This window comes from Homalodisca vitripennis, chromosome 4 (genome assembly GCF_021130785.1).
Source record: "Homalodisca vitripennis isolate AUS2020 chromosome 4, UT_GWSS_2.1, whole genome shotgun sequence".
In the NCBI taxonomy this organism is placed as follows: domain Eukaryota; kingdom Metazoa; phylum Arthropoda; class Insecta; order Hemiptera; family Cicadellidae; genus Homalodisca; species Homalodisca vitripennis.
In genome coordinates this window covers 118,756,502-118,771,600 of record NC_060210.1, presented here as the reverse complement: position 1 = coordinate 118,771,600, position 15,099 = coordinate 118,756,502, and the positions used below count along the sequence as shown (strand labels likewise).

The following is a 15,099-nucleotide window of genomic DNA, read 5'->3' as shown; positions in this document are numbered from 1 at the left end:
ATCGTTTCGACATCAGAGTCACCTAGACTCCAAACAAATGTAATCAAGGTGAAGTGGTGTTCTCATTGTCTCATCAGGTACACAATTTAAGACAGTAAACCCCACCTCATTTGACAGGGCTTGATAAAGAAAGAAGAACTGTGGAAACTAGAGCTTTCTATCCCAACCCAGTACAAAATGGTAGCTCATTGAAATGAATTAAGTTAAAAGCATGGATGGATCCTGCTTCAACTTTCAATGAGCAAAGATAAAAATATGAAACTCAGGAGACCCCTCTAGGAAACAAAAGCAAAACAAAATTTCCCCAAAATGGGATACTTTTGTTTGCATAGTGTATCCATACTTTTAACTCACACTATATATGAAAAGAAATACTCAAGAAGAATAAAAATGCAATAAAACAAAGAGAAGATTTTAATCAATTTTTAATTTTAGGACAAATTGAAACCTACTATTTCCAACACTAAACATAATCTCCAGTTTAAGCCATTTATGACTGTCTATGGGTTACTTGAAGTTTGATAAACTTGCAGTATATAGCAGTACTTGAACAATTGAACATTTTATCGGAACATGGGAACGAACTCCAACCTGTCTCTGTGTGGTTTACGATGCAATTAACTTGAACTAGGTCTGTACAACTTTCGTTGTAGTACAAAAGTTCGATTTTCAGATTACAATCAGACATGGGAACACAATTTCAACCAAAAATTGTGTGTATTTTGTACTTGCTAAAATGAATGCATTTTTTTGTTTCAATAAAATAGTTTTTTCTAAAGTGCAGGTGCTTTAAAACATTTATAACTGGAAGAGAGAATCCACACGTCGCAATCCAGGAAACCACGTGTACGATTGCTCCAGATTTCGCAAACCAGGCAATAAATGCACTTACCCTCTGCTAGACCTTCGTCTCCGAACGTCGCAGATGCCGGAGAGAAAGTCCAGAGCTGCCGGTAGTCGGCAAGACAAGGCTGTGCCGCTGCAGCCGTAGACCGATGTTGTGCAAGTACCAATTATGATCCGCGGCGCCCCGACCCTCGGCTTTCCTGGAGCGGGGGGTGGAAACCGCAGAGACGAGAATCAGTTAATGGGAGGAAAGTAGTTAAAGTGCGAATAAAAATTATAAGACCCGGATGCTGAAATTAACCAACCAATGAGTTAAACATAGCTTTTCATTAAATTTGTCAAAATATATAGATTTGGACTACGCGGTTATTTTGTAACTTTCAACAAATTCTAAATTCTTTAAAAGTTTTGAAGAATACTTGGATTGGGTAACGTTAGTGTTTATTGAGAGAAATACTAACATATTATACGTTACAGGCTAAAAGAGTCCTAATAGCAGAGCCCCACTATCCGAAATCTGTATGGATGCTAATATACTGTATATTGAAATATGTCTTTTCCTAGGTAACTAAACTTCCACAGTAAACATTTGAATGATATAGAACTTTGTGGAAAGGGATGTGTAATTTGGCATAACAAGTCCGATGGACTAAAGCAAACCAAGATCGGGACTGTCGGTAATGCTTTAGCAAAATCATCCTTAAACATCTTTAAGTTCCACTAACATCTTCACATTCATCCTTAATATAATATTTAATTTAAAATACGTTTTTAAGGATGTCGGTGTATCAGGTCGGCGATTGGTTCATTGTTTTTAAAACCAAAGCATTGATTTATTGTTTGTTACGACAACATTGAAAGAGGCTATAGATTATTGGTGAGACATATTTTCAAAACCTTCTCGTAGTACATCCATTATTATCTCCCCCTTTACTAATAATAACATTATTACCTCCCCCTTAACATACATGAAAAGAAAGCCCACATTTTCCTGTACTCAACATTGTTGAATTACAACTCTTCAGATGAATGAGCTGTTTGTAAGGTGGAAATCACATTTTGAATCAAGCCTTCCTCCATCCCCGTATTCTGTGTCCACAAGGTTTTCCAGGGGCCATCCTTCAGCGGACAGCGCACACAGTGACTAATGGGCAGCTCAGCCAAACGTCGCCTAATGGTGACTCCATTCATCGCCCTAATAGAGACGTAATCATAATAAGATGAGGGAAGGCCTAGCAGGTGTGGCCATTGAGGCTGTTCACTGTTCGAGGCCAGCCAGCTCGGGGGTTGACGGCTGGAGATAGCTTACTCTCAATCGGTTGGCATGTCTCAATAGCATCATATCAAAATAAGGTATCAAAGGTATTCGATTAATTTAGTTTTTACTCTTACTTTATACCAGAGCCTTAAGTTTTAAAGATGCTGGTAACTTTATTGAGCATCTACACAGCACGTAATTATTTTTGAAAAGCAGTTTCTGAGGAATGCAAATATTGAGACAGTTTTGCCTTTGCAAATAGTCGAAGAACATTTGACTTTGACACTTTATGAAATGTAGCGTTATCACTAGAATAATGGTATATGCTTCGTTAATATTTATGACGAAGATGCCACACAATTTAAGTCTTGTTTTTTTATGTTTCATTTGTTTAACGTTTCAATATTCATTTGGTCGAGAATCTTACGGTCAAACGATTTGTACATTTTTATTCAGCTGGTTTTAGATTAAAATTCATCACAGTACTGTATACATTCATAGTTGTCTCCCATTACATGTTCTCACAAACCGCACCTGACTTTTTATACAGAATGATAAATATTATGTGTAAATCAATAAATATTGACGGCATGAACATTTAAGTTAAAACGGTTCTTCACACAATTTCTTCAACAATGTCTTGCAGACATAAAAACTGACTTTTAGTTTTTTCCAGACCCTTGGACACATTTACTGAAAAGTAGAATCTTCCTTTAAGTAATGTCATAAGTTTTTTTTCATAATCTTACAGTTGTTTTATAAAAACTCAGATTGTGTAACTTTAAAACTTCAAATGTCCGCATTCCAACGAAACGTGATATGGAAATATGATATAAATTCTTTCTTGATTTGCATTGATTTGAGGTTGTAAGAAAGTTAATTGTACCACAATTTGAGTTTTTTTATCCATACTGGAAAAACAAAATAAAAGCCAAAAAACACGTACACACTCACAGGCAGCAAACGAAAAGAGATATACCATTGGCTGCATTCAGTTTTTAGCTCCTCTGGATCCATGGAAAAATATCCTAAAGTTTGTGTAAAGGGTTTTGTTACACCCTTTCACAAATCAAATTGTGTTATGACAATTTCAGTCAAAACGCTCGTATTTTTGAACTGTCTTGAATAATTTCCCACAGAAAGCTACGAGTTCAACTCAACTTAACTCAATTCATTTATTGTCAAAAGACATAAAATGCATGGACAATCGTCAAAATACATGTATTTATACGATGTAGTATATAAAAATAATCAATACCGAGTTACCCATGAAACCTAAAATAAGTTAAACTAATTATGGAGGTCTACATTTTTCTCTCTTCTAGGTATTCTCTAACACTGTAGTATTCTTTTAAAGTTTTAATCAATAAATCGATACGTAAGAGTACCGAAGGATCCGGAATTTTGAGTCTTCCAAACTGACTCTAACTCACTTCCGAATTAGTGGAAATAAGTGATTGATAGCTTAACTACTACTGCTTTTTGGAGTTCAAAATCAATAGATTTCTTCCTTGGCCCAAGATGAACCTACTGTATATACGAGGTTTCTAGTTTCTAGAACCTTACTATCAAGAGTCATCACTCAGACGCACAATCTGACAGACACGTACCGTATGAAGAAGCACCTGTCCTTAAGAACTGTGTAACAATTTAAATGGTTTTACTTATAATGTTTATAGAAAGTGTGAGAAGCGTCTACCGCTGCTCAGTTGACTTGGAGGAACCATGTGGACAGTGTTTGTGCGAGACTACCAAGTGATATTTATCTCTTGAGAGGTCTTGCAGAATACTGTTCAAATCAAATAATGAAGACTGCATATTACGGTTTGGTCCACCCACATTTATCCTACGGTATTATATTGTGGGCTGGCTGTTTAAATAGCGACTTCTATAGACTGTTTGTCTTGCAGAAGAGAGCTATCAGAATTATTGCTAAATTAAAGTTTAGAGAGTCGTGTAGGAATTAATTTAGGGAGCTCAAATACAAACATTGCCATGTTTGTATATACTGGAAACTACTGTACACTGTAGGTTTAAGAGCTAAATGGTTCGAGGTCGTGACATTCACAACTACGATACAAGGTATCGTGAAAATCACAGACCTGCTCACCATAGATTGAGAAGATTCGAGCAACTTCTTTCTCAAGCCGGCATAAAGTTTCTAATTGGGCTCCCTGAAGAAATAAAATCAATAAATGATCTGAATAGGTTCAAAAGTGCATTGCGACACTTTTTAGTGTCTCGTTTATTTTATAAAGTTGGTGAATTCATGGACCATCTCACTAGCTTTAATGTGCAGATAGTGCAGGGGCGTTGACGTCCAAAGTTATTTTTTATTATAAATTAATTTTACTGCTTGACAACTTTTATTGTTAACTAAAATCGATATTGTTTACGATATTTTAAAAATTAAATCGTTAGCATAAGCCATTATTTATCATTTTAATGAATGTAAAATTATTATTATGTGATGCATGCTATGCAATGTTAAAATTGTTTCTGGCAGTAAAGGTATATTGTATTGTATTGTACAGTGAATATCTTGAAAAGAAAGCAGAGACTTTGTCAGCATACGGAGATACGGAGAGGACAATTTGAGTGGCGACCGGGCCTAGAGTGTAGAGTGGGTAATGCACCCGAGTCAGTCGCGGCGCGGCGCCGCCCTAATCACACGGCATTACATTACACGGTTCTTGTGTTAATAACAACAAAGGTGGTGAGGGTAATTGTGTCTCGGCAGATGACATCGCGACCACAAAAACAAATAAATATCAAGGTCATAGAGATCCTGGAGCCGCTGGAGAGCCTGGAGTCGGCGCCCGGTCTTCCGCAGTATAACTGTTTGTCGCTGACTCAGGATCGGTTGAGGATTCTGAGAAACCCTATCTGACTGGAACGCGCTGTTTGAAATGATTCATTACATTATTATTTGAAGAATCACATCCCTCCTTAGACGCAATCTTCTCGCCTTCGTCAGAGTAATAAACTCCAAATGGACTCCTGATAAACGTTTTATGTGCTTAAACTTATCTTCATTTTTTATAACTTGAGATAATCTTGAACTCTAGTGTTTTTCAGTTAATGATTTTTTCTTTTAGTTGTAAACACAGTCTTTTCATGTTTTACTCTTGAACTAATTTTCTTGTAGTGTAAAGTAGCAACTGAGGGAAACAATTTTACAGATACTTCATTAATCTCAGCTAAATATATCCAGTCCCTCACACATCAGTTTGAAATAATCCAAGTGTTACAATTTTAACTTGCAAATAAAGTCTGGGAAAAAGGGATTGAATACTTACCGAAGGTTTCCTTTCATAGAAAATCAAATAATCAGAGAAGTTGTCTAGTTTCTGGTCTTTCCAACCTGTTTATTAACTATTAGAAGTTAAGCCTAAATATCATTACTCTGAGATATGTTTCTTTTTTGCAAGAATTACTGGGTATAAAAAAAATAAAGTATGCAATAGAATCCAGGGTCAGATTACGTTGTATTACAAGCGTTTTCTGTTTAAATGTACCACATTATCACATTATTTCAAATAGATAAGATAAAATAGACGCACCACAAAAGAATTGGTCTCTTATTGGCTGTTTTTATCTTACCTCCTGCTCATTCTTGTAGAAATGTAGTTTCATGTAAAATTTCAAGTCTACATATGAAATCTTTTCGGACTTTTGTTTATTAAATTGGTTTTCATATGTGTTTAAATAATGGAAGTGTACACACCAAGCTACTACAAAATGATGTTGTATGTGTATGAGATAGTAGCCTACATGCGTTAATGTCACATGTTTAAATCTCTTACGGTTGTATTTATTTTGTTTACAAATTTATTTATTCCGTCCTTTTTTCGTTACCATCATGGTTACCCATATGAGCAATGCCAAAATAATCGCTAACGCTCAGCCAAACTCCATGGAGTGACATGCACCATAATCGAACTCAGTGCTCCTCATATAGAAATGAAGTCTCATGCACAATTTCAAGTCTTTAGATAGATCAGTTTTTTTTTCGGAAATATAGATATAGAGAACTGAAAACTTTCAGCCCCACGAGCGATAAACTTCGCTAAAGCTCAGCCAATTAAAACGAGGGAATACTTCTTAGATTATTGCTTTATGCATTTCTTATCATTAAAGCAAATCAAGGATGTTGCCGGTTGTCTTTTTTGCGTTTTACTCGTCACCTTGGCACAGATTCAGCATGCTTGTTGGGTTTATTGCAGTTTAGTTATATTAGTCTCCGTTCCCATAAATTATGATCTTTTTATGAACATATCGGTCAAATAAAATACTTGAAGAATCATTAAAGCAAATAATGTTATCTTTTTGTCTTTTTCAGAGCCATAAATCATATGAGTTTACTGACCACTATGCATACTAGTGAGGTTCTATCTTAAAACAAAGTATAGTTTGTACTGAAACCATTTCAAAAGGAGAGTATACAACTTTATAACTTGTAATTCTGCCCACAAACGTAGACTAGTAATTAGCGTCTATTGCTTCAAAGTAAATAGATATATTTTATTAAAAAATAATGGCTATTTATTTAACTGTTAAACCTAACGTAATGTTAAAATTAAAACATCAGTTCTTCTTCTTCTATAGGGCGGCCTACTGCCTTGCACGTAAGCCTTAAGGGCCTTTTGCGCACACCGGAAGCACACCATGAGGCCGACCAGTCTACGGTTTCAGCAGTTTCACAAACCGCCGAAAACAACCTATCAGGTACTCCTGGGGAAATTCACCACCTTCGTCCAAACTACCAAAGATGGTATACCGCTTACAGTTAGTAACATCAAAGAAATCATTGAAATCAAATTTACAATTTAACGTCATCTTCTGCTTTGTGTGCTTGATGGAAGTGGTACAACAATTTGAAATACAATTTTGTGAACGTAAAAAAAATGTCTTTAAAACTACAATTTAACCATTGTTCGTCATAGTCGTTTATAACAAATTATCTCAGCACAACTTAGCGGTCACATTGGACTATTTGGAGGTACACCATAAATGAACTCTCAGGTTGAAGAGAACCTTGCGTCTAGGCGAACCTCCGTTAGCGACCCCAGAAGCCCCTGACCACGGACAGTAGCCGAAGGTGCGGAATGGCTTATCTAAGAGACAAACGACACCGGGGGCGTCCCTTATCACCGGCTGGTAATTGGACAGCAGATGGATGGTGGTAAGGCACCGGCCGCCGTACAAGGCGAGGGAGGTGAATAGCAAACATACGCGGACTGTTTTGGGAGATCGTCGAACCGACTTGTCCACTTCCTACGATGTGCAGACTGGGCAGGCATTCAGGAGATGTAGATACTTGAGAGGCTTTCGAGTCGTCCTAGAGGTAGTTGGTAAGTTGGACATGTTATTTTTAGAGAACTTGGTTTTTTATGAAGTAGTTGGTATCAAAGGAGGTTTCTGCAACATCTTCTTCTTAATCATACTATTTCAATCTGATGATTTGCGTTAAATCAGCTAACTACTGTACTAGAAGATTCAAAGTCTATTTAACACGAAACATATTATAATTTTGCTGATCCACAACATTAGGAAAACTTAGATTTGAAATATTGATAAGTAATGCCAGAGATCTTAAGGGTCGTTAACTCGTAACAGAAGTTATTTTCTCAAGGCTCTCACCGGAGGAAATCTGCAATAGCTAAAGCAGTGCCAAATTTAGTCAAAATCTTATTTTTGAGGGACAGAAATGGACTTTCTGTTTACTTAACTCTTGACGGATAGTGTGTGTTGGGTTCTCTTCTACTGAAGTGCAGACAACTAAACATTTCATATATAATTGTCGTGGAAGGGTTTATGGTAAAAACATGAGATGAGAAAGAAGAGATTGTTGGTGCCCAGAAAGCGAGTATGGGCACTGGAAGAAGTTACGTTTGATGGTAAACAATACGCAATGGCTGCACCGGAAAGTGATCGGCAACCAAATCATCATTTCAGTAGCGGACGTAAGGTTTTAAACTTAGGATGTCTCGAATGCCATTGATTCTTCATTGAACCTTTGGAATTTAGGATCAAGATTATGCTTAGTTCTAATCAATTGCCTCTTCAGATGAATATTTCCCACAAGATGAAGCCACATTTTGAGGCCCAGTGTAGGGCCATCTTACTGTGTCATTAAGACGATTCATATATTCCACTGATCTCATGGTGATCGCATCAGACATTGTGGTGTTGTTTTTATTCGACAAGGCGGTTGCAGCTTATCTAGTGCTGATCGACTGAAGCACAGCAGCAGTTGTTCGACTCTTAAGAAGAACGCTTTAAGCTCCATATGGTCCATTAAAAGGCCATTGCCACTCGATGGTAATTGGAGCTATGCACTGAGTGGTTAGCATGCTGCAAAAGTGGCCAAGTACAGAGATAACCGTCTAGGTCTGTCTGAGAAGTACAATGTCAAGACTTATAACATCATCTCCTCGTCGAACAGACTTGACCAAGGAGAATCATAACTTGGATTGTCAAAGGCAGCTATGTGAATTTTCTAGATCAAACTAAATGATCAACAGAATTACGTAAAGCACGGAGTACTTGAACCATCCGGTGGGATGGTTTAAAGAGACAAATTAGGATTGGTCCCAGAACCCTTTTTATTGAACCTTTTATTGTTATCTCTTGTTTCAGTAAAGATAGCAAGCGACCTCGTCCAATATATTAGACCTAGTATTAGGTATGAATGAATTTTCATATGGTCAATATAAGGAGTATTTGCCAGTTGGTGAAAGTTTGAGATTAATAGCCTCACCTCAGTGACAGCCTCACGTATAATCGAACACTCAAATTTATGATTTGGAACGAGATGAATTTCCCGCTGCACGGATCCTTCATATTCGGTACGCTCGTCGGACTCGCCGATAACTTCCCACTCACCGACCATCTCCACGAGGTCAAAGTCCAACCTCCGGTGCTACCGAAGTACGGTGGCAGGCGTCGTATCCATTACCCCGAGTGTCGTGACGCCGAGGAATGTAACGGAAGCGCCGCCGGTCTCGACGCGACGGTGCCGTGCTGTGCGGCAGACGGCACGTGCTGTGGTGGTGGCTCGTGCAGCGACGGACCTGGTTACCACCGGTAATCATCAGCGGCTCACGTCACCGCTCCATCGCTCGCCGTGACGTACTCTACACGCCGTGACGTACTCTACACGCTGTGACGTACTCTGGTTCAGGATCAAAGTTACGGATCCATTAGGAACGGAACGATTCCACGTTTCAGACTCAATTCCAAATGAAGGCTCTTTGTGGCCTGGAAATAACTTGTGTCTCCTGTGATTCGGATATTAAGGTTTGATTATTGTTCATTGGATCCAATCTGCGTGTGCTGTCTGACGAACGCTCCAACACCTTGGATGATACCGCGTTTAAAATGTCAAGGTCGTTCTTGAGCGGTGAAAGGATTGCGTTAACAATAATTGTAAAATTGGCTTCAACGTCAAAATAACAGAGAGCGAAATTGTCTATAATCATTTTGACTCCGTTCTTGTTTCCCAGGTGTCTTTGGAATTTTAACTTATCTAATAGAAATACGAGTAGTATACGTTCTTAAGTAAGTTTTCCTTCATTTATATGTGTCTGATAAGGAGAGAGGGTCTTATTATGTAATTTGTTCTAGTAAAGAATCCAGTGATCTTCAAACCGCCTTTTATATGAAAGTAGTTTATCAACAGATAATATCAATACTCTAAATCCCAATGACTGAAATAATTCAACTTCAAACTCACAATGGCAGATCTGCCAGAGATTGATATGTACTAAAAACATATTAAACAAATTCTTAGTTAAGTATAATCTTAACTTCAACGTTTGCATTGAAAGTAGTTAGTAAAAGATTTTTCGTTCCTGATATAACAAAAAAACCATACAGAATATTTTAGTATTTTTTCTATTCAAGATTTTGTAAATAATACCAATGAATACAAACCTTATGTATTTATTGATAATACATTTCTTAACGATTCTTTCACACCTATAGTAAGACGTTTTTGTATTAGCAGAGTTTATATTTGTACATATATTTATAACGTATTGTTTCAAATGACTAAAAAAGGACAAGGAAATGTGTTCATTCGGTTTTCCGTAAGCAGCAAACTGTTTGAGAAGAAAACGATTGAATTATTACAGAGTATTTTTGTAAGAAATTGGAAGTATTTGCTGATCCGTAGATACTTAAAGACAAAATGGCTCAAACTAAATAAGAATTGAGGTAGTTTTATTTTCGAAAATTGATACTTTATAAAAGGTTTGAAGCTTTACACGCGTGTTAAGTCTGTAAAACACGATATTATGACACATTAAATGGTAGGTTGTTTTTGTTGTTGCTTTTGAATATCAAGCATGAATGAGTATTGAAGGTATTTGACAGAAATGGATACAGAGAAGCTGATAATTGAATAGAAAAACGACTGGCCAGAAGAGGAGATAAACCAGTCCAATTAGATGATGAACAAGACAAACAAGACAGTGAGGCAAAAGGTCAAGGGGAGTGCACCGATTGAGATGAAACGATAAGGGGCAGAGATAACGGCAGGGAATGGACAGAGGTCAAGAACAAGTTATCGTTGCGAAATTGGTGGAATCAACCATCTCTGAGAGTAAATTGTCGAGATAAGGAATGCTGGGAGAAATTGATGTTGGTGATTTTTACTGGATCTTAATTGCTCATTCTTTGCCACATTTACATTGTTATCTGCCTGCTCCGATCCTTCGGATAGATGGAACTGCACTCGGGCCAATTTGCGCAGACAATTGTAAGAACATTCGGCTAATCTAACCGTATGCTATAGTTGGATGAAAAAATGGCATTCATTTTCTGTATTTCTGCTATAAAAAAATTAATGAAATTACTTTCTACTTTTGTATCGTGAAGGACCTGACAGGCCCTTTTTAAAATCGTGTAGTTTTCACTATATCCAACCGTCTGTCTGTCTGTCCGTCGGTGCGATAACTCTTGTTGGAGAGAGATTCCAGATACTCACTAATTTGTACATAGGTGGTAGATTCTTAGTTGTGGGTTATGTCATCAAATTATTATTAAATAAAAATTGTTAATACTGTTTGACGAAGATTATTCAAAATTAAAATAAAGGAAATAATTCAGAGAGGTGGAAGTATTCCTATTCTTACCTGAGAACCTGGTTGGTGCAGACAATGACGGGCTGTTGACTATTTTCCATGTTGTCTTTGACTTGCAGGACGCAGTGAACCCATAGCCAGTCTCCTGTGCGCCGTTGTATCCGCAGGAGCAGGATGCAGGACCTGTCCTGCTCCGACTGGGTTACTGCATCACACGAAACTTATTGAAGTTATTAAATAATTATTTTTGGATGGTTAAATAAACAGTTTACACTCAGTAATGAGATTAAGACCAATAGGTCTAAATATGTAACAAAGTAAAATCCTTTCTTTTCGAACTATAAGTAGTCTGAACCAATTCTATGAAAAAGGATGAAATTGAACTGGGAACTGGAAATGTGAGATAATTTATAGAGAGAAACAATTACTAATAAATGACGTTATACAAAGTTCTTTATGATTTTATTGATAAATGTATAAACAAAGTTTCTAGTTAAGTTGTCAAATTTTATATTGTATTGAGAAGATAGAAAACTATAAAGGATCACGCAGAAAAGAATATATTAAAACGACTGGTTGTAAAAAAACTGTACTTGATTGCAATGATTTGAGAGTAGTCAGCAAATAGAAAAAAGACCAAATTAAGATCCTCATTTTATTATTCAAATACTCATGTTCAGCTAAATTGATATAAAAGTAAACAGTTACTCGTTAATATTTTTGAAATAATCAATTGCATATTATTCCAAATTATTACTGTTCTAAATGACCTATGAAATATCAAAAGATAAACTTAGTCTTAAAATAGAAGGTCGTAGTTGACATGTATGTTCAACAACAAAAAACAAAGTACCTAATCTTTTTCTTACAATGAGGTACAACAATCAGTACAAGAGTAAGCCACGGTTTACAAATTGTCCCCAGCTGTTCTAGCTCGACCATCTCTCTCATCTAAACGTCCTGCCCTTGTTGAACGCCACGATAAGTGATCTCCGGATAGCTCAATTGAAGAGTTCCTGGAAGATCATTGTTGATGGGGAGATATCCCACAGGAATCTTTATCGTTGCTTAATGTTTTTCATACGGTCATAAAACCGAATCAGCCCGGACAGTTTCTCAATCTACGCGCTGAAAGAACTGAGTAATAACATTGGGACGGCCAAAGTTGTCGTAAAGCGGGCGAAATACGAGCGCAGCGTGATACTGCCGGACTTTTTGCCGGGTTATTACGCTATATATAACTGGGAATAAAGTATGCTGGCCACATCCCCGCCGTAAACCAATCAGTCACAGGTGTTATTTATAAACAGCTGTTCACGTTATTGAGATGGCATCGGCCGGCCGTGTACTGCCATATTAGTGTGGCGTAAAGTACGGCTCTAATACGGAGACTTGAGTTATCGACCTGGACGCGTATTGTGGCCGTGGAATCGTCTGCAGGACCGCTAACCGTGGATGTTGTAATCGGGAGGCCGTGGAAACGAGCAACGATTACGTAAACGGTGCAATTAGACCAACTGTCCACCATATGAATTCAAGCTAAATTTAAATATAAAATCTCAAGAATTTATAAGCTGAAATGTTTTTGAATTTAGAGTTCTTTACCTAAAAAAATAAAATACTATTGCTCAAATATTTTCTAAAGCTTAAAGGGAAATCAATTTATACGTTTTTTGTTGAATAATTGTTCTGTTGCAAAATTTTGCACATATAATTTTCGAAATGTTCTCCGAACAGACAGACGATCAGACAAAATATAAATTTTTTATAACGCTCAGACAGAGGAGAAAAAAATTATTGGCGGCCTACTTGTGAACAATAAAAACTTCAATGACGCTCAGACAAATCCCATGAATGGCCGTTATTTTTCATCGAACTTATTCGACAAACAAAGGAGGAATGCCGGCAAAACTTTGGGATAACAGTGATATCACAATTTACTCCAGAGATATCACCCTGAATTATAAGTTCTTCTAATGTTCAGCCAGATTCTATAAAGTGGCATGATCCAGTCGAACTCGATGTTGCCCGTATGAAAATGAAGCTTCATGCAAAATGTAACGTTTGTTATCGAGACATCGTGCAGACAGACGGACATAAATGACATTTCCAGCTCGATTCCATGCTTTGCTAACGGTCAGCTGTTGGTTTTCCAGGAAAGAAGTTGTTGCCGAAGTTAACGTATAAATCTAACACAATTACAATATTGACAAAAACAATGAAGACTGATTTTCTGTAACTATATAACTAACATAGATTTGTATCGCGTCCAGATAAGCAATTTCAGGTAAAGTTGGTTGTCGATAATTCCCGGCCAAGCATCGATTACATGTAGAGGGACCGCGATGATATAAACAAATTAAATGCGTTTAGCGATAAACTGTTCAGACTGTAAACATCGCGGACGGTAAATTCATTTCCGTAATTCCCTCGTAATCAGGGGCCACCACAAATTACAAAAATCGAATTCGGTATCCCACGACCCGGGCAGATCGCAATCCGTCCTATCCTCGCACTGGAATCGACCTATTAGGATATAATTCCATTTTAATTGCATATCTTAATGAACACGTACCGCTCAAGTAATGGGGCCCGGACTGGACCCTTGTTACTAATTGTCAAATTATAGGCCAGTCCGGCCAAATTGGCGGGAAAGGGGAGGGAGGGACGCATTATCCGCCTGGGGGGCCCACTTTGACACCGATTACCATATTGTGCGACCTTGACAACAGCTGATCATATCTCCGCCTTTTTGGACCATCGAGATAGAAGAGGGGGGAGGGGGAGGGTATACCTCATTCAATCGCAGCTTCTCCGTCCGTTCTCACAGGTCGCGTGTGTTTCAGGACGCTGTTATAATTTAATTAATATATAATTAAATGTTATAATTTAATTTCTTCGCTCTGCTTTCCGTTAGTCGTTTATTATGTTACACTACTTCATACTGTACAAGGTTAAGTGACTCACGAGGTAAATAATCTCGCATGTATGCACGACTTTTAGGACGGGATGTTCAATGCATTATTAAGAATACTAGAAAACGGCCACGGTGGTTGAAATTTTCCGGGAAACTATTGACCAGGCCTTGTCATTCTTTAATTTAACGTATAATTTAAAAAAACGCGCTTGGTCAGACAAAATAATAAAATTTTGAAAGCCCTAAAATATTACTGTCATCAAAAATTATTAAGCTTACTGTTCCACATATGTAGTTTTGGCCTTTCAACCGAAACCCAAAGGAGATATATATATATATATATATATATATATATATATATATATATATATATATATACCTTCAGTTTTTACATGAGCCTCTAAAAAGTATAAATCCATCACCTGTTTATGGCAATTGTATGGAATTTGAAATTCTAAAGTGAATCTTCGTTTTATAGCTACAATGTCAAATCATATGAACAATACATTCCTATCCAGTTGCTGGGTTCATTGACTGAAGTTCAGAAACTCCACTGACAGAACCAAACATGAGCATTTGTTAAAAAATATGAATTAAAGATAAGAGTAATTTTAAATATATACCACTATTTCTGAAAATATATTTATCTACATTCGCATTTTGCGTAATTATTGTCATGGTTTCATTATGAAAATTTTAATATTTCACATGTTTCACCACGCTGAAGCCAGTCCGTTTGAGAAAAATTTAAGATTATTTAAAATAATTATATATAATATATTATCTTTAGGCTAGATTAAGATACATTGTTTTATCTATAGTACAAGTGTATAATCTTACTTCAAAGAAAATAATAAGAATCATTGTTTGCTTTGCTTTTCAAATATTAAGAAATTACCAGTGTTTGTAAATATGTGATATGTGTTGCAAAGAACGGAAATATCTCAAAGCGCGCAACATTGCAGTCAACTCCTAGTCAATAAAACATT

At 36.9% G+C, this 15,099-nt stretch overlaps 1 protein-coding gene across 1 annotated transcript in view; it reads right to left on the bottom strand.

Moving 5' to 3' along the window:
• Window positions 1–15,099, bottom strand: part of LOC124360008 (neuronal PAS domain-containing protein 4A) — a 206,882-nt gene that overhangs the window by 19,204 nt on the left and 172,579 nt on the right. The window contains exon 8 of the mRNA XM_046813234.1: window positions 11,245–11,398. Coding sequence (XP_046669190.1) covers window positions 11,245–11,398 — 154 coding nt within the window. The remainder of the gene's footprint in view (window positions 1–11,244; window positions 11,399–15,099) is intronic.